Source organism: Ursus americanus, chromosome 6, assembly GCF_024610735.1.
Source record: "Ursus americanus isolate L20-20 chromosome 6, mUrsAme1.1.p, whole genome shotgun sequence".
NCBI lineage: Eukaryota > Metazoa > Chordata > Mammalia > Carnivora > Ursidae > Ursus > Ursus americanus.
In genome coordinates this window covers 36,237,381-36,263,653 of record NC_142132.1, presented here as the reverse complement: position 1 = coordinate 36,263,653, position 26,273 = coordinate 36,237,381, and the positions used below count along the sequence as shown (strand labels likewise).

At 41.3% G+C, this 26,273-nt stretch overlaps 2 protein-coding genes across 9 annotated transcripts in view; one reads left to right on the top strand and one right to left on the bottom strand.

Moving 5' to 3' along the window:
- Window positions 1-13: 13 nt before the first annotated feature.
- On the top strand, window positions 14-11,813 carry IFIT5 (interferon induced protein with tetratricopeptide repeats 5). Of its 2 annotated transcripts, XM_045809957.2 has the most exons (3): window positions 14-364; window positions 6,421-6,519; window positions 7,277-11,813. In XM_045809957.2, exons 2-3 carry the CDS (start codon window positions 6,512-6,514, stop codon window positions 8,718-8,720), a joined length of 1,452 nt encoding a protein of 483 aa, XP_045665913.1. In that variant the 5' UTR covers window positions 14-364; window positions 6,421-6,511; the 3' UTR covers window positions 8,721-11,813. The 2 variants fall into 2 exon arrangements, with proteins under 2 accessions (XP_045665913.1, XP_045665914.1); XM_045809958.2 differs by lacking the exon at window positions 6,421-6,519.
- An 11,563-nt stretch (window positions 11,814-23,376) lies between these two features.
- SLC16A12 (solute carrier family 16 member 12) overlaps window positions 23,377-26,273 on the bottom strand; it is a 71,183-nt gene continuing 68,286 nt past the window's right edge. For all 7 annotated transcript variants that reach the window (XM_087862917.1, XM_087862915.1, XM_087862918.1 and 4 more), the window contains one exon: window positions 23,377-26,037. In XM_087862917.1, the coding sequence (XP_087719043.1) occupies window positions 25,775-26,037 (263 nt within the window). In that variant the 3' untranslated portion in view covers window positions 23,377-25,774. The remainder of the gene's footprint in view (window positions 26,038-26,273) is intronic.

Genomic DNA, 26,273 nt, shown 5'->3' with positions numbered 1-26,273 from the left:
CCCCATTCCCCCCCATCCCTCCACCCCTCCAGGGCTTCTCAGCCGGGCCGGGGCCCCACTCAGCTCTTGCAGAAGTTTCCGTTTCCTGGAGCTGGGCTCCGCCTAGTCCGAGATCAGATTCACTTTCCAGTTTCCTTTTCCCGCTCTGGTCCTGCGTTTAACAAAGCCAACGCCTGGGCAGTGACCTCGCGCCGCAGACGCCCCGCGGGAAGCGCCCACCGCCCACCCGCACTCCTCGCGCACGCGCACACGCCCGCCCGCGCGCGCGCCCCGCCGCTCCGCAGGCCGGGATCCCAGTCCTGAGGAGAAAGCTCGAGGGGACTGCCGCCTCCCGGGGCTGCCCGCAGCGCCCAGCCACCATGAGGTAAGGGCTTCCCCCGCTTCTGCCCCTAGACCGCGGAGGCCTTTGTTTCAAGCCGATGTTTTTCTTTTATTCCGTTGCCAGTACGACGCCGCGGCCCTTCATGGGGCCGAGCCCCTCGCGCCCGGCAGCCGGGCGTCGGGTTTGGGGCGCTCCTCGAGAGCCCTGCCCAGATCCCGGGCATCTGGAGTCGGGCCTGGCGGGGAGGGTGGCCGAGCGCGCGCTTCCCCGGAGCCCCGACCCTCTCGGGCTTCGGTGGTCGGGACTGTCCGGCCGCGGGGCCAGGCGACGCGACCCGGGAGCCTGCCCGCTCCCTGCGGCTCTTCTCGGCGGCGGCGGCGACCGTGCTTGGTTGGCGGCCGCCCCCGGGGCCATTCCGGGCGGCTTCTACGTGGCACGGGTCTCCTGACGCTCGTCGCCTTCCTCCCCTTACCGGACGCCAGCTGCCATTCCCCCGATGTGGGCAGACACGATGTGGCCGCAGCCCTCCCGTTGTCACCGAGGTCGGCTCCTGCCATTTTGCCTTTCTGATTTCTGGGTCTGAGTTCTTCCCTTCTGTGAGCGGCCTTTGTACCGCGTCCAGATTCTTAACTATTCCGCCCAATCCGCTATTTTGGTGCGGGGGGGTGTCCTCTTCTGTCTCCTTTACTGCCTTGTGGTAGTGGGGTCCTTTTCTCACCCGCTTTGTATCCCCAGGGGCCGGCACCCTGCCCCGTGCGTGATGAGCGAACCGTCCGCAGTTAGTGAGTGAGGGATGAGAGGATAAGATAGCTCCTGAGGCAGATAACCCTTTCTTCTCAACCCTGTCTGAACACCTACTGGTGGGGTGACCCAAAGCAAAGTTGTTTAAACTTCGTGAGTCTGTTTCTGATCTATACAAATTAATGACCTCCAAATCTTAGGACTGTGGGGTTAGTTGATTGCTTAGTACGTAATATTTGCAAATGTTTTTAGGTAAAAAAGAAATTTAGTAAGTGCTTTACTTCTAACATCTGTAAGAAGGGAAGAAGGTATCAGGAAGGTGCCTGAAGAAATGAGGAAGAAAAGGGGGGGCGCACTGTATGGTATGCAGGATGGGCTGGAAGAGCGGTGGACCCCACTTGGGGACTGTCTCCCAAGGACAGTGAAAGACTGCTCCTTCCTGGCAAAAACCCCCAAATTTCCTAAAGATAAATGTTGCCTCTTCAGACACAATAGCCTTTCTCTGCTAGCTTCACAGAGACAGAGTTTACAAATTAAGCAAAGTTTAAAAAGTAAAACTTCTCATGGCATTCAGTTGTGCATAAATTCCACAGAATCTGGGCAAGGCACTTCAGTGACTGACTGAATATCCCTCTGAGGTCTCAAAACCACAGTCAAACTACCTGAGGCAGCCCTACTCATTGTCCTTGAGCTGGGCTGGTGTAACTTTCACAACAGAAACAGATGTTCATTTTACTCTATGGATGGGCAGGGGTCTGGTAAGCCCATTTGCCATGGATCTGAGCAGGCTGTTAAGGGGATGTCTTGCCCATGATGTTGGTGCAGTTACACTGGAGAAAGGAACAACTACCAAGGGACAGTCATACCAGGTTTCCCAGTCAGGACCATGGGAAACGGTCCAAAACTTACTTTCAAAATCCAAACATGAAGCCAGACAGAGTATGCCAAAATATAAAGACAAGTGGGATAGGGAAAACTGAAATGGAAGGAAGTTTGGAGCCATGAGCAGGCGGTGAAAAACTAGTAAGAATTCCCTCATCCGGTATCCAGATACTTTTTATGCTAAGCCTATATCTCTGGGCTGGACGTGCCAGAAACTGCCAGTATACAATTGTATTCATTCAACAAATATTTATTTATTGGTCTTCTATTAACTGCCTGGAATAATTGGTTCCAGGGACACAGTGCTAGGGACACAGTGGTGAAAAATATATAATCAAAACAAGGTCTCTGTTCTTATGGGTTACATTTAAATGGGGGAAATAGAAAAACAATAGATAATTGAGTAAATAACACAATTCAGAAATCGTTAAGAGCTACAAGGAAAATAAAATAATGTAATGGCCTAAGAGAGTGACCTAGAATGGAGGGGGCTATTTTAGATATTTCTGCTGAGTAGCCTCCTGGGTAGAGAACGTTGGAGCTGAGTTACAAGAAAGAGCTAGTCATGGAAAGATTTAGGAGCAGAACATTCTAAGAGTAAAAACAACAGGTATAAAAGTCCTTGAACTTGATATGTTCAAGATAGGAAAATTAATATGTCCAAAACACAGTGAATGAAGACGAGAGTAGGAGGAGAAAAGGTTGGACAGATAGATAAGGCCAAGTCCTTTAAGGACTTGCAGGACGTGGCAAGGGCTGGATTAATACCTAAGGGTGTTGGGAAGCCATTGGGAGATTTAAGCAGGAGACTGACATCATCTGGTTTACATTTTCAAAAGTGTAGTAGGATTCTGAGGGGATCAAGAGCCAAAGCTGGGAGACCAGATTTTTGCCCCAGCTCAAAGGAAGGGTAATTGTCGTTTAGACTAGTAAAACAGGAGTAGAAATGGAGGAAAGTGGATGGGCTTGAGATTTATCTGGGTGTTAGATTTAACAGGACTTCCAATTGGATTGGATGAGAGGTTGAGAGAAGAAGAGGAATCACATTACTCCTGGATTATTTGGCCTGTGGAACTAAGAGGTGCCAAAAAAGATTGAGGGAGGAACAAGCTCAAGGAATCCAGATTTCTGGATTGCATATGTTTATTTGAGATGCCAGTTGAACTTCTAACTGAAGGTGTGAACTAAAAATTCACTAAGTCTGGAATTCAGGGGAGAGATCAGAGATTAGATCAGAGATTAGGTTATAAATATGAAATGTTTTTATTTTTTCAATCATTACTACTAATTGTGCAGTTAATTCAGTTCTGTAACTCTTATGTCACTTTTGGCTATTAGGACAGCCCCTTTCCAGTTCCTAAAGACTCTGATTCAGTTTAAAACCTCAATCTAATATTTGACTTAAAGCACTCTTTTCCTCCTTCCCAACTCCCACCAAATATTGATGTAAGTGCTATACAGAAAGGGAAATGTGATAGACTAGACTTTAGGATGACTGGCAAGGTGGGGTACACCCCTTTGAAGAGCTGATATTTGAGCCAAGACCAGAATTGTGAGAATAAGTAAGCCCTGGAACTCTCTTAGGAAGAGTTCACACAATGAGGGAATAAAAAGCCCATGCAGATGCCCTGAAGTAGATACATACTTGGCAGAAGAAATAGCAAATTTTTTTAAAGGCCTGTATGGCTGGAGTGCAGGGAGTGAAAGGAAAGTTGTACAAAATGAGGCTAGCGAAGTAGAGGTGGGCTGGATGACAAAGGGGATAGCAACCATGGTTAGGAGTTTGAGGCTGGAGATAAAGATTTTAATATTAACAATGTATAGCTTTACTTCAGCTTCATGTTCCATCTTTCTTGCAGTTATCCCCACCTCTCTCCCACAAACATCATTTTCTCCCTTACTACTGGATCATTCCTATTGGCATATCATTAAATTATTAAAAATATCATGATTAAAAATTATTTTGACATTTCCCCCTGCCTACTTCCAGATATAGCTCTATTTCACTATTTCCTTCTTAGTACAATTCCTTGAAAAAGCGGCCTCTATTCCCCATATCCACTTCTGTACCTCACATTATCCCCTCAACCCATTCCAGATTTTATTTATTTACTTGAGAGAGAGAGAAATAGAGCGGGGGGGCGGGGTATGAGCAGAGGAAGAGGGAGAAGCAGACTCCCCACTGAACAGGGAGCCCAATGCAGAACTCCATCCTGGGACCCCAAGATCATGATCTGAGCCAAAGGCAGACGCTTAATCTACAGAGCCCCCCAGGCACTCTCCAGTCATGTTTTCATCCCTACAGCTTTACTCCTGCCAAAACACTTATCTCTTCTCTGTCCTCAATTATCCAATCTCTTAGAATCATTTTACACATTGAATATTCATCTCTCTTTCTTAAACATTTTCTTTCTTAGGCTTCCACTGATACCAGATTTCTTAGTTTTCCAGGCCCTCACTGATTGTTCTTTCTTTGCCTCCTTTCCTGGTCCTTCTAGTCTACTTGACTTGGAGTGCCTTACAGCTTATTTTTTGACCTTCTTCTCTGTCTATGCTCACTCCTTAGGTAATTTCATTCTAGATCTTGTGGTTTTAAAGTCCATCTGCATGTCGATGACTCCTGATTTTATATCCTTAGTTCTGACTTCACTCCTCCTCATTCCCAGTATTCCATTCATTAATACCCAACTTCATACTTGGCATCTTCACTTGAATGTGTAATAGACATCTCAAAATTAACATTTCCAAATAGTCCTCTTGATTTATCCATTCACTTCCTCAAGTCAGAAGCATAGGAATCATCCTGGATTCTCTCTTTTCCTTCTGGCCCTCCCCACGCCCAGTCCATTAGAAAGACCTGTCAGCTCTGCCTCAAATATAACCAATCCAGTTCTCACCAACCCTCCATTACAACCACAGTGTAAACTTGCATCATCTCTCCTTGCATTTCCTCGACAGCAGCTTTCATGTCTCTTTTAGGGAGATTTGCTCTGGCCATGCTCTTTATATTTTAACCACCTCTCAAACCCCCTGCCAACTTCCCATTTTTTTCTCCTTTTCTGCTTTATTTTTTTCTGTATCACCATTTCACATACTCTATATTTTCATTTTTTTAAAAATCTTTTCTTGGCACACCCCACTGCCCTATTAGAATATAAGCTACATGAAGTCAGGGTGTTTTTTCTCTTTTGTTCATTGCTGTATCCCAGCACCTAGAACAGTGCCCTCTACATTGTACCTCTCAGTAAATCTTGGTTGAACAAATAGCTTCCCTGTCAGTTTCCCAACTTCCTCTCTTGACCCTCGATTGTCCATTCTCCTCACAGCAGCCAGAGGGATTTTTTAAAACTTACACCAAACATTATCATTTTCCTACTTAAAAAGTTTCCCCCAGTGATTTCCCATTGCAATTAGAGTAAAATTTATGTTCCTTATTATGGATTACCGAACCCTGCATCATCTGTCCCTGCCTACAACTATACTTCATCTTCTGCTATTCCTCTTTACTATGCTTCAGCCACACTTTTCTCCCTTCTGTCCCCTGAACACACCAAGTTTGTTCTCATATCAGGGTCTTTGCACTCGCTGGTCCTTCAGCCCAACCCAGGGTTCCTCAGTCTCAACATTATTGACATTTCAGGCTGTTAATTCATTGTTATTGAGACTGACCTGTGCATTGTAGGGTATTTAGCAGCATCCCTGGCCTTGCCCAGTAGATGCTAGTAGCATTCCTCCAGTGGTGACAGCCAAAATTATCTCCACATATTACCAGATATTCCCTAGGGGGCAAAGGCACCCTGGATGAGAAGCAGTGACTTAGACCATTCTGCCCTCAGATCTTTTATGATTGCTTCTATTTCATTGTTGAGATCTTACTTCAACTGTCCCTTTCTACAGAAGTTTATTTTTCTTCCTATGCTCTGCTTTCCTCTAAATTAGATTCTTCTCAGGCAGTCAGACTCTCCCTGAGTTGGAAAGATGGCACCAGCAAACCCAAGCTTATACTCTACCAACTTAAAATTTTTAGAAGGAAGGAAGATAGTTTCATCAAAGTCCCATTTCAGCAAAAATATATTTTAATTGGACTATCTCTGAATAAATCACTGGGACCAGGCAATGGCTAGAATATCATGTGCACTTCCCAGACTAAAATGGTAGACAGTCCATTTCAAATCACACGGACTGAGAGTAGAGGGAGAGGATATTCCAGAAATGGAAACCAAAAGAAGGGGTCCTCACCAAGTAAAAACCACAGATGTCTACAGCACTGGACTATGTACACTTCCTGGGTGGGTCACTTCCATGGAACTTTATGCTGAATTGTAATTGTTTACTTATAAGCTCTGTAGAAGCAGGGCTGTGGCTTGTTCAGTTACATACCCAGGGTTATTTAGAAGATCTTGCACATAAAATGGTCTCAGTAATGAATAAATATTTCCTTGCCCTTCCTTCCCCCTTTATCTTCCTAATTTCAGAGATAGTGTTTCCAGTGTGTCCTGCAGAGATTACACTGCGCCTTGCACAAAGGGAGCTCAACAAATATTTGTGAAGTGAATTTTAAGAGCAATGATAAGGTAATAAGAGGTACTAGCTATTGTTGCCCACAACCCCAGAGGTCAGAAGGATGTGGCACTTATATGAAATCTGTTAAGCTTACTAAATTTCCTTGTGCCTTTCCCCCATCTTTCTGGAAATCTGTTACTCTCCTTTTATCTATCTCAAACTTAATGCTTTTCCCTATCTCTTGGTATACCAGTTACTATCCATTTCTGTGCCTTTTCTGTCTGTGGGGTTTCCTTCTTTCCTTTCTTCCTCCTCTCTTCCTTCCTCCCTCTTTCCCTTCCTTTCTTCCTCTGCAAAAATGATATATTGGTGTAGCTTCTGTGTCCCCTTCAGTGTACTCCTTTTTCTTATTTCTCACCCCTTCTCCCCCTTCCTACTCATAATGTAGAAATGGAATTTTTATATTAATTATTGACTGTGTATATATTTATTATTATTAATTTTCAAGGCAAGTAAATAAAACATTTTAAATTCCCCTCTAAAAATTGGAGGTACTCGTGGGTTAGTGACTGCCAAAAGGAAATAGATATCCTGTGACATAGAGAACCCTGTCATCTCTCCAGAACTGCTTTTGCAATAAATTATGAGAATATTTCTAGAATTTAACTCTACACCAAGGAAACCAGTATGAAGATATAGGGGACTAGTGCTTGAACTGTAAGATCAAAAAAAGGTAGAATTGTTGTTAAACAAAAAACAGTATTTAAGTTTAAAGATTGATTATTTTCTTCATTTCTTGAAAATTAAAAGGGATTTTATCTTTGACAGTGAAATTCCTAAGGACTCCTTGAAGGCCATTCTGTTGGAGTTAGAATGTCACTTTACATGGAATTTACTTAAGGAAGACATTGATCTGTTTGATGTGGAAGATACAATTGGGCAACAGCTTGAATTTCTTACCACAAAATCCAGACTCACTCTTTATAACCTGTTGGCCTATGTGAAACACCTAAAAGGCCAAAATAAAGATGCTCTAGAATGCCTGGAACAAGCGGAAGAAATAATCCGGCAAGAACACTCAGACAAAGAGGAAATACGAAGTCTGGTCACTTGGGGAAACTATGCGTGGGTATATTACCACATGGACCAGCTCAAAGAATCTCAGAAGTATGTAGACAAGATAGGGAACGTTTGCAAGAAATTGTCCAGTCCTTCTAAGTACAAGTTGGAGCGTCCTGAGATTGACTGTGAAAAAGGATGGGCACTCTTGAAATTTGGAGGAAAGTATTACCAAAAGGCTAAAGCGGCTTTTGAGAAGGCTTTGGAAGCCGAACCTGACAATCCAGAATTTAACATCGGCTATGCCATCACAGTGTATCGGCTGGATGATTCTGACAGGGAAGGGTCTATAAAGAGCTTTTCCCTGGGCCCTCTGAGGAAAGCTGTTACCCTGAACCCAGATAACTCCTACATTAAGGTTTTTCTGGCACTAAAGCTTCAAGATGTGCATGCAGAAGCTGAAGGGGAAAGGTATATTGAAGAAATCCTGGACCAGATATCATCCCAACCATATGTCCTTCGTTATGCAGCCAAATTCTACAGGAGAAAAAATTCCTGGGACAAAGCTCTGGAACTTTTGAAAAAGGCCTTGGAGGTGACACCAACCTCTTCTTTCCTGCATCACCAGATGGGACTTTGCTATAGGGCACAAATGATCCAGATCAAGAAGGCCACACGCAACAGACCTAAAGGAAAGGATAAACTGAAAGTTGATGAGCTGATTACATCTGCTATATTTCACTTCAAAGCAGCTGTGGAAAAGGATTCTATGTTTGCATTTGCCTACACGGATCTGGCCAACATGTATGCTGAGGGAGGCCAGTATAGCAATGCTGAAGACGTTTTCCAGAGAGCCCTTCGTCTGGAGAACATAACTGATGATCACAAACATCAGATCCACTATCACTATGGCCGCTTTCAAGAATTTCACCGGAAATCAGAAAGTACTGCTATCCACCATTATTTAGAAGCCTTAAAGGTCAAAGACCGGTCATCCCTACGCACCAAATTGACAAGTGCTCTGAAAAAATTGGCTATCAAGAGACTCAGTCACAATGCTTCAGATGTGCAGAGTTTAAGTGCCCTAGGGTTTGTTTACAAGCTGGAAGGAGAGAAGAGGCAAGCTGCTGAGTACTATGAGAGGGCCCAAAAGGTAGATCCAGAAAATGAAGAATTCCTTACTGCTCTCTGTGAGCTTCGACTTTCTATTTAAATACATACGTTAGGAAATTAGTTCTAAGTTTTTCTCTCCATTTGGGTCATTATATTTTTTTGTTTGTTATTTTAATCCGTTGTTCGTTATAGAGCCAATTTTTTTGAGTGGTTATGTACCAAGCATCATGCTAAATATTTTATATATACGTAATGATGGCTGTTTTGCTGTTTTCTTTTTTTTTTTAATTAAACTAATATAATCCATTGAGAAACAGAAACAGTTCAGCTATTGTAACTTTTAAAAATGGTATGGCCATTATGACTTTATACCCTTTATCTCTGTTATTTTATCTCTGTTATTTATAATAATTTTTGATTAAATTTTGTCAAATTTTCCATATTACTTACACAGTGAGTATAATTCTGCATAAACCCTGACACCTAGGTCAGGAATACTCTTTCGGAAGTGCAGAATTATATTAGTTAAGCTCTTAACTATGTAGCTTGCAAAAGATGGACCATTCCAGTAACAGATGTTCTGACTTTGATGAGAATATTTAACCATCAACCTGATAGTCACCTAAAGAATCCTCTTTGTTGAAAGAAAAAAGTTCATAATAATAAAAAGCTTGTCATCTGTGGTGACTTCAATAAAAGGAGAAAAAACTAGAATAGGAAAAAAAAAAGATTTCTTCAAATACAGAACTTAAGGGACCCATGAGAAATCACAAGTATTATTTCCCAAAATGTTCAGTAAGTCGCTAGAAATAGTTGTGAGGGAAAAAATGAATAATGGAAAATCACGTCTCACGTTTCTCTGGTTCTTTTAACAAGAAGAATGAACCTAAACTAATCCAGATGAAATTAATTTTATTCCTTCCCTTTAAAATTCCAGTGTGTTTAGGTTAAACTCATTGAAATAGAAAGCAGGCCAATTGAGAAATTGGGAGAAATGATAAACAAATGGGTAAAATAGATGTCCTTAACCTACATCCCTAGATTACCAAGATTTCTGTGATTTGGTTTTAGGTCTAGACTGGATTGTTCTCATACTCCCAATTTCTGGCCTTTGGTTGGTTAACTGTTTTAGTATTCCAGAGTTACTTCTGTGAAGCTTTTTCTTTTGTCTGAAGTTTTCAGATTGACATGTTTTCCTATAGATCCTACAGGAATAGTTAAGCCTTGCTTTCAGTTTTGATATCCATCTCGAAGGGTCACTGTTTAAGGGCTCTTATCCCAGGGGACATTTTTAATTGGGATGTTGCTAAAAGTCGTTTCTCTAATGTTTCTTTGATTATAGACTACACAATTATATTTACCACCACAGTATTAGTGGAAAAGTGTGCCATGTGATTTAATTCTTCATACCTCTAATGTAGCTCTTAAAACTACTGTATACATGTTTGTGTGTTTTTTACTTTTTGTTACTGTTTAAAAATTTTTTTTCTATTATGGTTGTGATTATAAAAGTAATGAATTCTCATTGTAAAATTTCAAACATAACAGAAGAATATGAGTTTAAAAGTAAGAGCATCCCCCTCACCCTTCCCTAATTCTATACCCTCATGGTAACTTGTTAACAATTTAGTATGTATCCTTCTAGATATTTTTTCTATGCATATTCAAACATACATCCATACTGCAATGTATTTCATAAATTAAATTTTTAAAAATGTTTGTTTTACTTAAGTCCCTGCTGTTTTTGTTTATTTTGCTCATTTCATTTGTTTATTCAAGAAGGAAGAATAGGGAAGGGAATGATTTTTACTTAAGTATTTAAGAAATTCAGGACTGAAGTCCTTACCTATCAGTAGAAGCATTTGTCACATTTTGCGGCAAATTCTTTTCCCCTGTTGGGAATAATGTTGTAATTGAGGTTGTGTTCCCAAGTAGGAAATTCACACACAATATAATACAGTTATGATATCAAAATAATAATATAGCTATAAGCCTCTATTTAAATATTTAGACTTTAAAGTCTATTAAGTGACTTTAAAATTCACTAGATACTATAACATACCAATATATAAGAAAGTATAAAATCAGCATATGAAAATACAACTCTATAAAATACTGAACTAAAATTAGTTTGTTTATAATAACTGTAAATTTTGTCACTAATTGGGCTTGTCTTCCTAAAATTTAAAACTATTTAGAGATAATTTCATAGAGCCTTGGGTTTAAAAAAAGACCTCAGAGTTCGTTCACCTTTATCAATTAACCATTTAGAGCTTGAATTACCTTCCTAAATGATAATTTCATCTTCAGATATTCCTTATTCTTAGAAATTTGTTCCTTCCATTTAACTGAAGACTTTTGGCCTGAAGTTTACACATATTGGGCTGTCTTTAGGGACCTGAAAGATCTAATTCTTTTGAGAGGTGATATTTTGTATCAGAACTCTTAGTTGCAAATGGCAGAAAACCCAGTTCAAACTGACCTAAGCAAAAATGAGAATGTAACGGCTGTTGTAATTTAATAGTCCAGATGCAGTACTAGTTTCAGATAAATTTAAAGGGATAAGTGAGTCACCAAATATATATCAATGGCTATTATTGTTAATCAAGTGATACTGAGTAGCCAAAAACCAAATGTCTACTATACATGTCTTAAAAGTATTTGAAGAAAATTGCTCTATGTCCCCTAAAAATTCTTTTAAGTTAAACATGCTATTTTCTTTCACCCCATCCCCATCTCCATCGTGGTCAATTTTAGTTCTCTCCAAAGTGTCTTTGTCCTTTGCTAGTAGTTTGTGCTGAGAGGTTAACTTAATACCCAAAGTGAAGTTTTAGGACTATGGTAGAATGATCCTTCTTTTTTCTATAAACTATACTTCTATTAATATAGCCCAAATCAAAATTTCTCCTTGGTATCTACCCATGTGTTGGTTTTTCCACACATGCCATTTTAAGGCGTGTTTTCCACATTCTATACCTGAGCATTTAGCTTTTTAAAGTGTTTTATGTCACTTGGTAGCATTCAGCACTTCAATTCAGATAACATGTACCTCTTAAAGAAGTTGAGAAAAAGTTTGTATATAAAATGCTGATCATTGCAAATAACACCACAGATGATGGAAAACCTAACTTAAGTTGTCTTTATAATAGTAACAAAAATAAATCTTGGGGTTTTTTTGTTTTGTTTGTTTAAAGACTTTATTTTTTTATTTATTTAAGAGAACAAGCGGAGGGGAAAGGGAGAGGGAAAAGTAGGCTCCCCACTGAGCAGGGGGCCCAATGTAGGGCTCAATCCCAGGGATCGAGGATCATGACCTTTGCCAAAGCAGACGCTTAACTGACTGAGCCATCCAGGCACCCCATAAATCTTGTTTTCAGGCAAGACCTAATCTTGTTTAAGCAGTTGGACCAAGACAAAATCACTCTCTACTGAGCTCTGATCAAATTTGGCTCCATTCAGAGAAAGCTCCATCTTTGTGATACTAAGATAGCTGCCACATGTACTCTTGTCCTAATGCAGTGGAAAAGAATATATCTGCTCCCCAGCCACCTAAAAAGTCCGAGTTTGCTGTCTGATAAGACCACCTTAGGTTACATACCATTCTCAAATCAGTCATGGCCAGGGAGGAAGTTCTCATGCTCATTAGTTAGGCCTGAGACACCTAGCTGGCCCTGAAAGCAAGGAATAGGGAGAAAGTTAACTTCCCTGGAAGCATATGGATTGTAAGGGCAGGGGTGAAATTATCAAGAAAACTGGTATTGGATACTGAGAGCCAAAACACCAAGGGTATATAGATTCAAATTAATACCTTCCCCACCTCCATACAGTTCTTCGTAGCAAGTAAAATATTTCCAAAAGGAGCTAGAGTCATTCTTAACACTGAAGCCCCTGGTAAACTTTTCTGTTGGGATTTTAGGTCCTGTGTCTGTTTAGTCTGGTTCTCTTATTCCTCTTTTTTATTCCTTCAGATCTCCTCTTCACCTCAGCATCATAGAAGGCAGCCTGGTAAGGGGGTAGTGTATGGAAGACGGAGGGAAGAAGTCATACTCACCTTGTAGTGATGGCTACCAACTGTAATTCAGACAACTTCAGAAAATAAAACCAGAGGCATTATGGCCTGTGAATCTGGCCTTTGGTCTGAAGTACCAAAGATGATTGTGTTAACTGAAATAATAACCTATATCCAGTAAAGCTGAGCAACCCCTGAAAAAGCCGTTACCAGCTTACCAGCTGCTGTGAGGTCTCCAGGCCTTGAACAGGACTAGTTCAAATTCAAGGTGGCAAAGGTAGAGGATAAAAGTAGGTCTGGAAAGATCTGGACATTGAAGGACCAAACCAGATTACCCATGAGGTTAGCATATATATATATATATATATATATATGTATTTTTTTTTCTGTGATGGCAAAGGCCCATGTAAAAATACTGCTTTGTATTCCCTGTATTAGGCGCTTTAGTGTGTCACCTTATTTAACCATCTCAACACTGCAAATGAACAGAGCCAGGCTCAGAGAAGTTAAGTAACATTCTGAAAATCGCATAACTACTAAGCTACTAAATGGTGGGACTAAACCAGATCTGACCTAATTAATAGTCCACTCTCTCCGTTGTATCAGTGGTTCGCAACCCTAACCCTAAATTAGAGTCACTGGTTAAGCTCTTTCAAAATCAAAATCCCAGGTCCCACCACCACAGACTAAGGCAGGACCTCTAGGGGTGAGGTCTGGGAGTTCACATATTTCTAAAGCACCCAAAGTGATTCTGAGGATTAGCCAGGTAGGGAAATGACTGTTAGAACCTGTAATACCATTGCTGGGTGGCCTTGTTGTTCTATATCCTATGCCTTCCATTCGCAAGTAGAAATCCTCAGGGGAACTGTGTATGTGTTAGGTGAAGGTTAACAACAGTCCAAATTTAGACACAAAATTCTTGATCTGTTATGTGCAAGTTTTCCAAATAAAGAGGTTAGGGGAAATAACTGAAGGAAAAAGCAAGAAGAATGGTGAATCCGGTTTGGGAGGGACCTTGCCTCAGAATGTCAGCCTGACTCAACTCTGGAGCCACATCAACTAACGGAGAACGAGATAACCCAGGATTACCTTGAGTCTCTTCCCCAAATTCCAGCTCATCGATTACATGAAGAGTCTCCTCAAAATCCATCACAGTTACCCACTAAAAGGCTTTCCCCCCTCCCTCTCTCTCACGGGCACATGTACCTTAGCCCTTTACGCTGCGAAATCGCATTTTCAGGTTCAGCTCTTCCTCCCCTCCCCTTCCACACGGCCTTTCTCTGGAACCTCAGTATACAGACAGCCACCCTGTTCTTTTACCTTAAAGTACATAATAACTCTAACATTTGCCACCTAATTCATAAAACTCTCACATTCAGGGGCCATTTGGATAGTGAGTCATAGAAAAGTTTGTTTGTTTCAACTAACTTGCTTTTAGAAATCAGCAGACAAGAGCTGCCTTATACACGGAACAAGTCTTCGGGAAACATGGTCTACCACAACACGCGTCAAACTTGAATGTGCATGCAAATCACTTGGGAATCTTGTTAACTGGTAGATTCTGCTTCTGTAGATCTCACGGAGGGCCTGAGATTCTGCAATTGAAACACGTTCCCAAGTAATAATGATGTTGCTGTTCTTCAGGTAAGAGTCTACAACATTGCTCCTCAGACTTGGCTACGCGCTGGAATCACCTGAGAAGTTGGAAAAAACAAAAACACTGGTGTCTGGGTCCCACCTCAGAGGCTGACTTAAATTGGTATCACGATTTTGTTAAAAAGATTTTACTCATTTATTTACTTGAGAGAGAGAGAGAGAGCATAGGCAGGGGGAGGGGCAGAGGGAGAGGGACAAGCAGACTCCACGTGGGCCCGGCTCAGGGCTCAATCCCAGGACCCTGAGATTGTGAACCAAGCTGAAGTCAGATGCTTAACAAACTGAGCCATGTAGGCATCCAGCACTATGATTTTTAAGTTTCCTAGGTGAAACTATCGTGCTGCAAAGTTTGAGAGCCTCTGGTCTACAATATGGAAAATATAAACAGAATAAAATAATTAGGCTAATAGGCTAAAGTGAGGAGATCCTAAATTCCTCAAGTATCTTGTTTTTATTTGAATTTCTCAATATATAACACAGCGCTTGGTATATAAGTCTAACAAAAGTTGCCTGAATCGAATTGCATGGTATCCTGCCCCTACCTCTGAAAACCGGCCTTACCAATTGACTCGAAACCTGTGAAATGGGTCCAAATCAGACTAGTTAGATAAACGCATCATTTGGCCTAATAAATTCCAGAATATCAGGCCTGAGTTTATTTCTTTGCCTATTAAACAAACCAAAAAATATGCTCAGGAAGTGGTTGTAATTGCCCTTCAGGTCATTTGACCCTTCAAGAAAACAGAAGTGCCTCTTTCACAGCCTCCTGAAAGCTATTTTGTTCAGCACTAGAGCTAAGCTACCAGCCTCACAAAAGTGGAGATAAACCCTTTCAACAAGTGGATCAGCTGGCTGGAAAACTGGCTTCAGAGTAATGGACCTTTTAAACATATTTTCTGTCCTCTCTGGGTACAGAACTGTTGATCACATACTATCTGCTTGACTTTCAAGGACAATATAAGCAGTCAGTATTCTTTTCTAGAAGCGCAAGATGCAAATTAGCTCAGTTCAAGAAGAACTTCATAGACCCACAGAACTTTAGAAGCAGGAGGACCCTGCTCTAACCAAACATATCAATAAGAAAGTTGGGACCCAGCTTGGTGATGTCACTTCGGATCTCCCATCTACTTTAGGGACTATAATTTCTTCTTGCTCCTGGTTCAGCAGTACTCTTCGCTGTTTGACATTTTCTACTTATAATCAATAACATTCCTTATACCTAATTGACAGTTTGCCTGGCCATGATGTGACTATGCCTAAATGACATCAACCATGACACAAGCAGGCCCAAGGATGGTTCTTTTATGGAATCGTTGGTATCGTTGAGATTAAAGAACACAACAGAAATATAAAATAAAATGTCGCATGCTTTTGTATAATTGGTAGATTATAAGAAATGGGAATCAATCTGGCCTTGACAATGAGAATAGTCTCCTTTGAGTAGTTCAGGGACAATCACATTATAACCCTAGCCATGAGCAGCACCTCTCGGATCTCCAGCTGCAAGGATTACACTGACTGAGGGGCCCAGCTGCTGTACGCTGACATGCATCATTGCATTTGCGTTGAGACCATTCTTCCCAGCATGGCGGGGACAACTCAGGCCCTGACCTAGGAGATGTCCAACTCCTCCAAAAGGTGACCTAGGCTCGAGGATTCCCCATCAGCCTTGCCAAATTTTACTTAAAACTCTACTGTCCTCGGGGCATCTGGCCGGCTCAGTCGGTGGAGCACGTAACTCCATTTCAGGGTCGTGAGTTTGAGCCTCATGTTGGATTATAAAGATTACTTAAAAATAAAAACTTAAAAAAAAAAAACCCAAAAACTACACTGTACTCTAAGATGCTTCCACCCAACTTCTCTCCTCTCTCTCCTGCACTTGGAGTCAGACCCGAATCACAGTCCAGTGGCTCTCCCAGCCTCTCCTTGCTCCAGTCCATTTTCTCTCACAGATGTTTCCCTAATAAGTTTCTTGTATTCAGTCCTATGTTAGTGTCTGCTTTTGGAGGTCAGATTAACTCCCTCAGTGAAAGAAATGCAATGACATGACTGTAATTGGCTGTAGGGTAAATCATGTCCGCATGGTATTAAATGCCATCTATTGTTTTTTGACTTTTTGGATCCATAATATGGTTAAAGAACAGAACATAATCTTTCCAACCTTGTAATATTTGAGTTGGAAAAGAAAGGGGGAAAGAGGTTAAGGGAGGGTAGAAACCAAAAAAAGACCTCATCTTGTAAAAAGGGAAGTCAAGAGATTACGTTATAACTTGATGGAAGAATAAATAAAAGTTTAGATATATTGTTGTAAATTATAAAACTAATTGATAAAGTAACTAAGAATTGAGTCATAACTGTCAAAGCTGGGGGGAATTGGAATAAGTTCTTTAAATTCAATAATTAAATCCTCTCTTAACATAGCAGGAAATCAATAAAGTTTACGTTAAATAGATCTATAGCATTATCAGCACACCATGGGCACCCACTGCAGGTTGGGATAGGCTCCTCTCCCAAACCTCACCTTTCTTGCTCTTCCCCCCCCCCCAAAACAACAGCTATTTTATTTATTTATTTTTAAAATAATTACCTCTTTTTTTCTTTTTTTTAAAGATTTCATTTACCTATTTGACAGAGAAAGCAAGAGAGCATGAGCAGGGGGAGCGGCAGGGAGAGGGAGAAGCAGGCTCCCCGCTGAGCAGGGAGCCCAATGTGGGGCTCGATCCCGGGACCCTGGGATCAGGACCTGAGCCAAAGGCAGACGCTTAACCAACTGAGCCACCAGGTGCCTCAGCTATTTTATATTTAATGGCCACACCTTTTATCATGTAACCTTCTGCTTAGACACTTCCTCCTCTCGTCATCCCCGCTTCTAGCCTCTTGTGTCCCTCCAATTCTCTTCTTAGCCAAGGTTCTCTGAATCATTGAGATGTGCTTTCTTCTCCTCTGCAGCTTCCTCTTTTCCTGTGATCAAGCCATATGCACCTCTTCTGACCCCCAAAAAAACTCCCACCTTCTCTGGCAGTTTCCTATTTACTGAAATAAATTTTTCATTAAGCATTTTATTGTATTTCATTCTAATTGAATTTAAAAAACAGCATCTAATTACTAGAAACATGCACAGAAATGCCACATATATATTCTCGTATTTGCTCTGAACCTAGCGGTCTCTATAAGTGATGAACTAGAATTCTCAATATCTCCTTTCATGGTGGCACCTGGGCGGGGTAAACAATGAAATAATAAAGGTGAAATGCGTGAGCTTTGGGAAAGCCGTATCTCATGAGAGGACATAGGTGCCCCACGGATAAACTCTGAAGAACAAGCATGGATTGGTGTCACTTGCATTGAACACTGAAGACACTGAATACACCGGCTTTTCCTTCAGAAAAAGCCATTTCTGGGTCGCCTGGGTGGCTCAGTGGTTAAGCGTCTGCCTTCGGCTCGGGTCATGATCCCAGGGTCCTGGGATTGAGCCCCGGCATTGGGCTCCCTGCTCAGTGGGAGGAAAGCCTGCTTCTCCCTCTCCCACTCTCCCTGCTTGTGTTCCCTCTCTCGCTGCCTCTCTGTGTCAAATAAATAAATAAAATCTAAAAAAAAAAGAGAGAGAGAAAGAAAAGAAAAAGGCATTTCTGACTGAGCTTCTTACATTCCTACATCCGGGGTAAAAGGGGGTGAAGGTAAAGGAAGAAAGAGATGAACATGCAAGAGTTCAGAAGTCAGCCTATTGAGGAGTTCCTATCGCTAACTAACCAGCAGACTGAAAGAAAGGAAGGAAGGAAAGGAGAGGGTGGAAGAAAGGAAGAAGGAAAGAAAAGTGAGAGAGGGATTGAGGGAGACAGAGAAGGAAAGAAGGAAACACTCTCAACTATTTCTTGATGTTCCTGCCTCTTTCCATGATTCTGGGCCTTCCATCTTCCCTTCCTCTGTTCTCCTTCTAAAGTAAGAACCAATTCCTCCATTTTCCTTAAACAGCAATTCAGTTCTAATTCATCCTCACTCTCACCACAGATCCACTTACGCAGACCCAAATGCATCAAGTTGCTTAGTTAAGGGTCTTTCCTTTTAACACAATACACTTTCCTTTGAAGGCAATTGTTGTTAGACACAAATAGTACCCCTCACAATTTCGTAGGAATTACACATTTTAAAGGAAATCCAATCACTGACTCTCATGATTGTGTACATTATAAACATGCTGTTATTTGTGTTTCCAAATTGACGCAGAATACACTCCTTTATATCACTTGGTTTCAACATTTCTCAAAATTTGACTCTGATATGTGTTCAAGAGTGTGTGTCTCACACTTTATTTTAACCTTCTATTAACTCATATCAAATCAATTAGCATATTAATAAGGGACTGGGAAGGGGACCCAGGATGGCAATCTGGATTCCTAAGGAAGGCAGAAGGCTCAAAAAAAAATTATTTATGTTACATTTCACCAATGGTTATCTCTAGTTAAGTCAATCAAAACCATCATTCATATTAACTTTGATACTCCACATAGAAAACTGACCTAGGCAATCAAAATGCTGAAAAATACAACACAGCATCTTTATTCCTATATTTGTACCGCAAGAGGAAGAGGATAAATGTATGATGGGTAATCAGTAGGAACTGGGGGCTGGAAGAGAAGGAAACAATAACAAACTTAAATGTTTATTCTAAGGCTGGCCTTGTCCTATTGAACTATAATTGGAGGAGTCACCAAATTTTGGGAGGTGGTCTAATTCCAGCAGATGGCAGTGCTGTATAACACTTCAATTTAAAACAAAATAAAAAACTTCCTGAAGCTCTGGACCCTTTCAGAGAGAAAACTTACAAATGATTCTTTTTTTATTTTACCGATTTGTTTTTTAAAAGTTTTATTTATTCAAGTAATCTCTACCCCCAATGTGGGACTTGAACTCACAACCCAATATCAAGAGCATGCAACTGAGCCAGCCAGGCACCCCTAAATGGTTTCTTTTTAGAGTTGAGAAGTGAATATCGAGGTATAACCCCATTCTCTGAAAATTCCTGTTTTCAATTTAGAGACACCAAATGCAACCCCAAATCTCAGCAATACCCAAAGTCCCAGACACCCTTAGGGCTCCCCTCATCCGAACATTTATTAGGGTTAACTAGTGTGTAGTGCTCCATTGGCCTTGGGTATCTGCGGGACCTCAGGTAGCCGCACAAGTGGATGCCCCACAACCCTCTCCCCCACTCCCAGCTTCTTCCCCTGGGAAGAGTAGAGGCTGATAATTCAGCCCGATGCCTGAATTCCTTGGAACCGCCTCAAATTTCTCCAGCCCTTCACGAATTCCTCCTCTCCCCCACAGTATGCAGTACCCTTAGCTCAGGTCGGGATTGAACAACTTCTTGGTATTGTTCTCACGGTGACGGTTTCAACTTACCAATTAGGCCGGGAACTTGAAATCATGGAAGGCGTGCTCTCTGTATTTTGAATTCCCTACTATAAAAACACGATATCAGATTGTGACGAGGCGCTTAATAAATAGTCATTAATTGATTAAACCCTCTCACCAACTCTTACAAATGTTTGCCAGCATGGTAATTTTCAGTGGCGCCCTGAGTTTGTGGCCGGCCATAGGACCGTGCAGAAGACTCCAGTCAGGGACTTCTGCTCCTGGCCAAATAGTGGTATAGTTTTCCTGTAGAGGAAAAGTAGCTTGTGTGGTGCCTGTACCTGAAACCCCATCTTCTCACGCATGAGGCACAGGTGCTCCAACCTTTTCCTAATGTCCCAGGGCTCCTTGTGTAGGCCCACACGCCTGGGCCTTCTACGCGATTTGAGCACAACAGAGCTTTCTAATTAAGCCTGCTCGGTTGAACACAGTCATATCACTTTTACTTTCAGGCCTCAATCAAAAGTTTTAGTTATTTACTATATTTCTACCAACTCTTCTCTTTGCTACCTTTATTTGCTTTTCGAAACCTGTCCCATGATACTCAGTGGTCTGGAGCTCCTACTATTCATGCGACACTTCTCACCAGGTGTCTTATGTAGACCCACTGAATTGTAAATATCTAACATATCGTATCCACTCTGGGTGCAAGAGCAACTTCAAGCAAGCCCAACCCTTCAATCAGCCCCAGTTGTGCTGTGTTACAATTCTCGGTAGCAGTGTCCATATTCATTCTTTATTTTTTTTTTCATTTGTTTTTTCCATTCATTTACTCACCAAGTATTTATTGAGTGCCTACTATATTCTAGGCACTGGACTGACTGGTGAATAGTCAGTATGATCCCGAGCCTCAGAAAGCGTGTGGTTTTGTGGAGGAGAGGACGTTTTAAAGTAAACACACAATATGCTGGCTAATTGAACATAGTAATAAAAAACAAACACACAAATGAATATTAATTATAATTAAAATATATTCTTTAAAGACAAAGAGCAGAATGTTATGAGAATGTAATGTGGGTGGTGATAGTGGGGATATATAATTTAGAAGGGGCAGTGGTTAAAGATGGGCTGTCTAGAAAGTGACATTTAAACGGTGCCCCGAAAGTTGAAAAGTGAGCACACTGAAGGATCAACATATGCAAAGTGACCGGGGAACCTATAGCGAAGGGCGCTGCAGTACAGCGAGCAGGAAGAGTGCAGCCCAATGTGAGGTTTGGAAGTTGGGCAGGGGCGACACCCTGCTTGGCCTTGTAGACCATATTCCGGGGTTACTGAATGCTCATACCAGACCTGTGATTCTAAAACAGGCTCTCCTCTCCCCTGCTGAACTTTGAAGCTAGAGTCAGATGTCCAAATTCCTCTACCTCTGACAGGGATTGGCAAATTTAGACCCAGAGGCTTTCAGGGCCGGCTGGAATCTCAGGTAACCGCATCTCCCTTCCCTCATTCATATTTTCTTCCCCACCCTGAACCACACCCGGACTCCGCTCAGGGCCCAGTTGTAGAAACAAGCTCTCTGGGAATGAGAATATGTCTTCACCTTTGCTAGGACTGCGGCCTCTAATTCTTCCATCGTTGTGTCAGTAGGAAAAGACCTAACTTGCCTTCACAAAAGAAACAAATTTATGGGAAAATGGAAAGGATCATATTTTAAAATATTAATTTTAATGCCTTTAATGTCAATTCAAATCTTAAGTTGATCACACATTAACTCCTTAAAAATAAAGTGCTTTGTAAAAATTTTAGCCCAATCCTAGGGCCAGACTCCTCAACGAGGCCTCTGACACTTAAGAAAAATAATGACTGTAATAATCTTTTCCAGAATTCAAAAGCACCTTTCACTTATTTGACACCTCCTTAAGCTACAGGAAGATAGATCACATCAGGGCTGGGGAGAGAAGGAGGAAGAGTTTTAACCTGTAATTCAGGTATCCAAAGTCCGCAGAAAGAAAGGGGACCCAACCAGCTTCGTAATGATGTGGTTCATTAACAGGGGATACCACCCACCCACACCCTCTGCTTGCATGAATAAATGATTCTCGCCAGGGTCAGGTATTCCCTGATAGCTGAAGGAAGACATGTCCTGTCAGCATGTTAGTATATTTCCAACAGCTTCATCGAGGGGGAGGGTAAAGGGTAGATAACTATAGATGCTATGGGATGGTTATGTCAAGTTCATTTTACTGTTCTACTTTTGTACATGTTTGAAAATTTCCATAAAAAATGTTTTATTTTATTTTTTTAAAGTTTGGTTTTTGGTTTTTTTAAAGATTTTATTTATTTATTTGGCAGAGATAGAGACAGCCAGCGAGAGAGGGAACACAAGCAGGGGGAGTGGGAGAGGAAGCAGCAGGCTCATAGCGGAGGAGCCTGATGTGGGGCTCAATCCTGCAACGCCAGGATCACGCCCTGAGCTGAAGGCAGATGCTTAACTGCTGTGCCACCCAGGTGCCCCAAAATGTTTTATTTTAAATGTCAGTGTTTTTATTGTGATTTAGTATATCCAGATTCCCTCTACCAAATATCTGTGTTATTGAACAAAATCCCAGTCATCTCTCACTGGTAGCTCTTCTGGCAACAGGTATAAAACTCTATTGTTTGGGGTGCCTGCGTGGCTCAGTCAGTTAAGCATCTGCCTTCGGCTCAGGTCATGATCTCAGGGTCCTAGGATCCAGGCCCGCCTTGGGCTCCCTGCTCAGCAGGGAGTCTGCTTCTCCTTCTCCCTCTGCCCGTTCCCCCCACTTGTGCTCGCACTCCCTCTCTCAAATAAATAAAATCCTTATAAAAATCTCTAAAAATCTATTGTTTGGTGGAGTTAGGAAAAAATAAAGACTTGAACTTTGAAGTATGAGAAGAGAAACTCAGTATCTACCTTGAGTTCACACTATTTCAGTTCAATAAACAATTTCAGAATTAGACCCATGGAGACCGGGAAGGTGAGTGCCAGATAGAAACTACTATCTTCGTCATCACTGCGCAATGGTGCAGACACTTAAGAAAGAATTCAACTCCTGACTGAGAAAGCGTGGTTCTGGTAATGCAGAAGATAGAACTCTCTTTTGGGAAAAGTATGCTTCCCAACCTTCTTCCTGCTACACATACATAAATGCTCCCAAAGAGAGGCCTGAATCAATAACAGCAAATTAAACCACTTAGCCTGGAAGTAGTGGTCTTGCTGGAACCAGACTCTTGGGAAAACTCTTGGAAATTTCCATTCTAGGATCTTCCCATCTACACAAATTGGAAGAGTGAATCATAATCCAAAGGATTTTATCTTCCTGAAGGAGGGCCCGTTTCCGAATGGCTTTTTGAACCCACATAACAAGAAAACCCAAGTAGGCACAAAGGAAGGAGGCAGGTTCCAGCATTAGACAACTTCCTAGCTTTACAGGATTTCCCCGGAGCCAGAGGAAAGCAGCGCCCCCCCCCCCCCCAGTTTCCATATCTATCAAATAGCAATAACATATGTTATTATGGGAATTAATACAGACCATGCGTAGGAAGTGCTTAGCACACTAACTAATGCATTGCAAGTACTCAATAAATGGGTTTGGCTTTTGTAAATTATTTCATTGTTTACCACAAATTTGTATGCTAACTACATTTTAGCATAACACAGACAAGCCCACTCGCCATTCAATCCACACCCCTTGTACAGGGAAAAATGTTTTTCCAAACACAAATATAAACTCACTTTATTATGCTTTTGAAATAAGAAAATATTAGCATAAATATCCGATCTATTAGTAAAATCACAATCTGAAAAAAAGGCCCAATGGTACAATGTTTCTATAGAAGTTAGTTTCTTCGCTTTTCCAGTCAGTCAATTTCAAAGTAGAGCCTGCAGTGAGGTAAAGTAGTATTTAAAATGTAGAATCATCACACCACAATTTTGTTCTTGATTCCACCAAATACATCATTCCCACAAATCCCTCCCTCTTGAAATAAACAGTACAGGCACATGAAATCTTAGCGGTAAAATTCTGTGGAGTTGACAATGCTAGAGAGACCCTAAGATCTACCTTTTCCTTGCTGGTTTTCCAAAAATGCTGCTCCAGAAGGGAAAGTAAAATATAAATGTACGCATGGATAAAGTAAAAATATCTGAAATACTTAATAAAAATCTTTAAAAGCTCCGGTTGCTATGCTCATTTTCACAAATACTTACAATACTTTAGAGAAATTATACTGCAGAGCTGGATAAACAAAATTTTACTGATCGCTAGGAAAAAACATATGTAAGAATATTTATATTTCAAAAAATCTTTAGGCTTGAAGATTCAAGAAATGACATTTAGTGTAAAGTGCTATTCCAAACACACATAAGTTCATTTTTAACTTTGACTTTTTACAGATATTTTCCAAATACCGGTTTTAAATTGGAAGTGACAAAGTAAATGGGTTCAAAACCAAAAGTCTTAAACTAAGTAAAAAGATAACAGGCAACATTCAAATTTATCTTTGGAAAACATCTATGAAATATTACAGCGTTCTTCCATTTAATCAAGTCAGTATTTCATCCCGAAAGCAACGTATTAATATGTAATTATATGAAGTCATTCAGTTATAGGCAAAGACTCTTGTTGAACACGCTCAGTCGACCCAGAATCTTCCTTAGTGCTGGCAGGGCGTTTGTGAGGCCTCTCGAGGGACAGTGGCCTCCGGGGTCAAAATATTTCTTTGAGGTTCAGATTTTCAATTTTTTCAATACCTAAAATCCCCTTTCAATTGTGTAACTTGCTCCTAATTTACAGGTATGACATGATTTGGGATTCAGCGCTGTCGTTCTGGGGATTTAAAATGGTTGGAGACAAGCTGGGAGATCTGCCCTTTCTTTTCTTTCTCACGTCCTCCCTCTGAAAAGTCAGAAATTATCCCAAACTATAGGAAAACAGAGCACTTGAGAATGAGTAAACTATTCTAATCCAATGAGTGCAGGTATGTGAAAGAGTTCCATAAACTGTAAAGTACCACACCATTAGCCTTAACCTTCTCTTCTCTCCCCGACCAAAGCTCCAATTAATGAGAGCGCTGTGATGCTGAGCTTAAGCCCGAAGCCTTCTCACTCAGCTGAAGAGGGCCTTCAAGTTTCTAATGATTATCCATAAAGAGATACAGAGCAGTGGACACTGGGACAAGAATTACAGGGAGAAAGGAATCTCACCTTTAGAATATTTTTCAGGCTAACCTCCCAAGTTCTGTTTTGGGTAATGATGAACCTAAATGTCTGATCTGAAAAGAAAACTCCCACCAGAGACCTGCTGATTTGAGAATTCCTGCTCAGTTGGAGTACTGCCAACATTTTCCAGTTCCCAGCAGGGAGGTGTGTACGATTCAAATAAAAGCTTTGTTTCTAAAGAAAAAAAGGGGGGAAAGAAGTCTTGGTGTTAACATTTCAGGTAAGATTTAGAAGTCACCCTTGTGACTTGGTGTATTCTGTTAAATTCAGTATTACATGTGACAGTGACAGAGGTGAGTGCCTGATCAGAGGTGAGGGGCTCAGTCTTAGGAAGAAAGCTTTCAGGGGAGGGGGAAGGTGGAGATGCCAGACATTTCTCACGGTGGAGTTTCTCATTAGGGCTTCACGTGGAGTTGTTGAAGAATGCTTTAGATTCGTCAAAAGGCAGTGATGAATACAGACCCCTTTCTCCAAAAAAGCATAAAGTAAGCAAATCTATCTACATGTCATTGTTTCTGTTTCGCGTCTGACTGAGGGAGTAAGATGGAGGGGCGGAGACTTTGCAACAAAGCTTGTCGTCTGCTTTGATCATGCTTTGAAATTACCCCTACTTACAGCTAATTATAGCAGCTATGTCCTAACATTCTCCATAGAGCGATGCTCATTGCCTGAAAGATAAGAGTTCGATTGTGAGTACAAATCCCACATGAGGAAACTCTGAGCCAGTCCAACTGGCTTTGTTATTTGCTATTTTCCCCTATAAACATGTTAATAAAACAATAATAATAATTTCCTTGGAAGGCAATGCTTCTGCCAAAATTAAATGCTTCCGAGACACGTACAATCCAGTGGTCCCACCTCCCTCGGCCCTGAAGAGGCCCAGGCTCAAGGCCATTGGTCATGTGGGGCTGGGACCAGGTACCGTTAGAGCCACAGACTGCTCGTCTCTGTGATCTAACTCTCTCGCTACAGAATAAGCCGCTGATCCATTGGTCCATAGCTGCAGCTTGGGATCAGGTTCTTTGGCAAGGAAGCGCAGCTGGGTTTTTTTCATCTTCTTTACAAGTCTAGCAAAGCCAAGCAACACAGAACTAAAGATCATTGAAAATCCACAGAGAAGAAATGCCACCGTGTAGCTGCCAGTCGTGTCGACAAGCCATCCTGTAACAAGCAACAGCACAATTACATTTTTGAGTGGAAAATCCGACTATTTACCTACTCCCAAATCTAATGATTTCTAAGGACAATAACCACAGATCGCTAGCACCACCATTATAATTTTGACACAAAAAGCAGATCAGAAAATACTGTGTAGCAACTGAAAAATGCATTCTGTTTTCTAGGAAAACTCCTAAAATGGATTGTTGTTCTGTAAAGTACTTGGAAGAGTGTCCCAT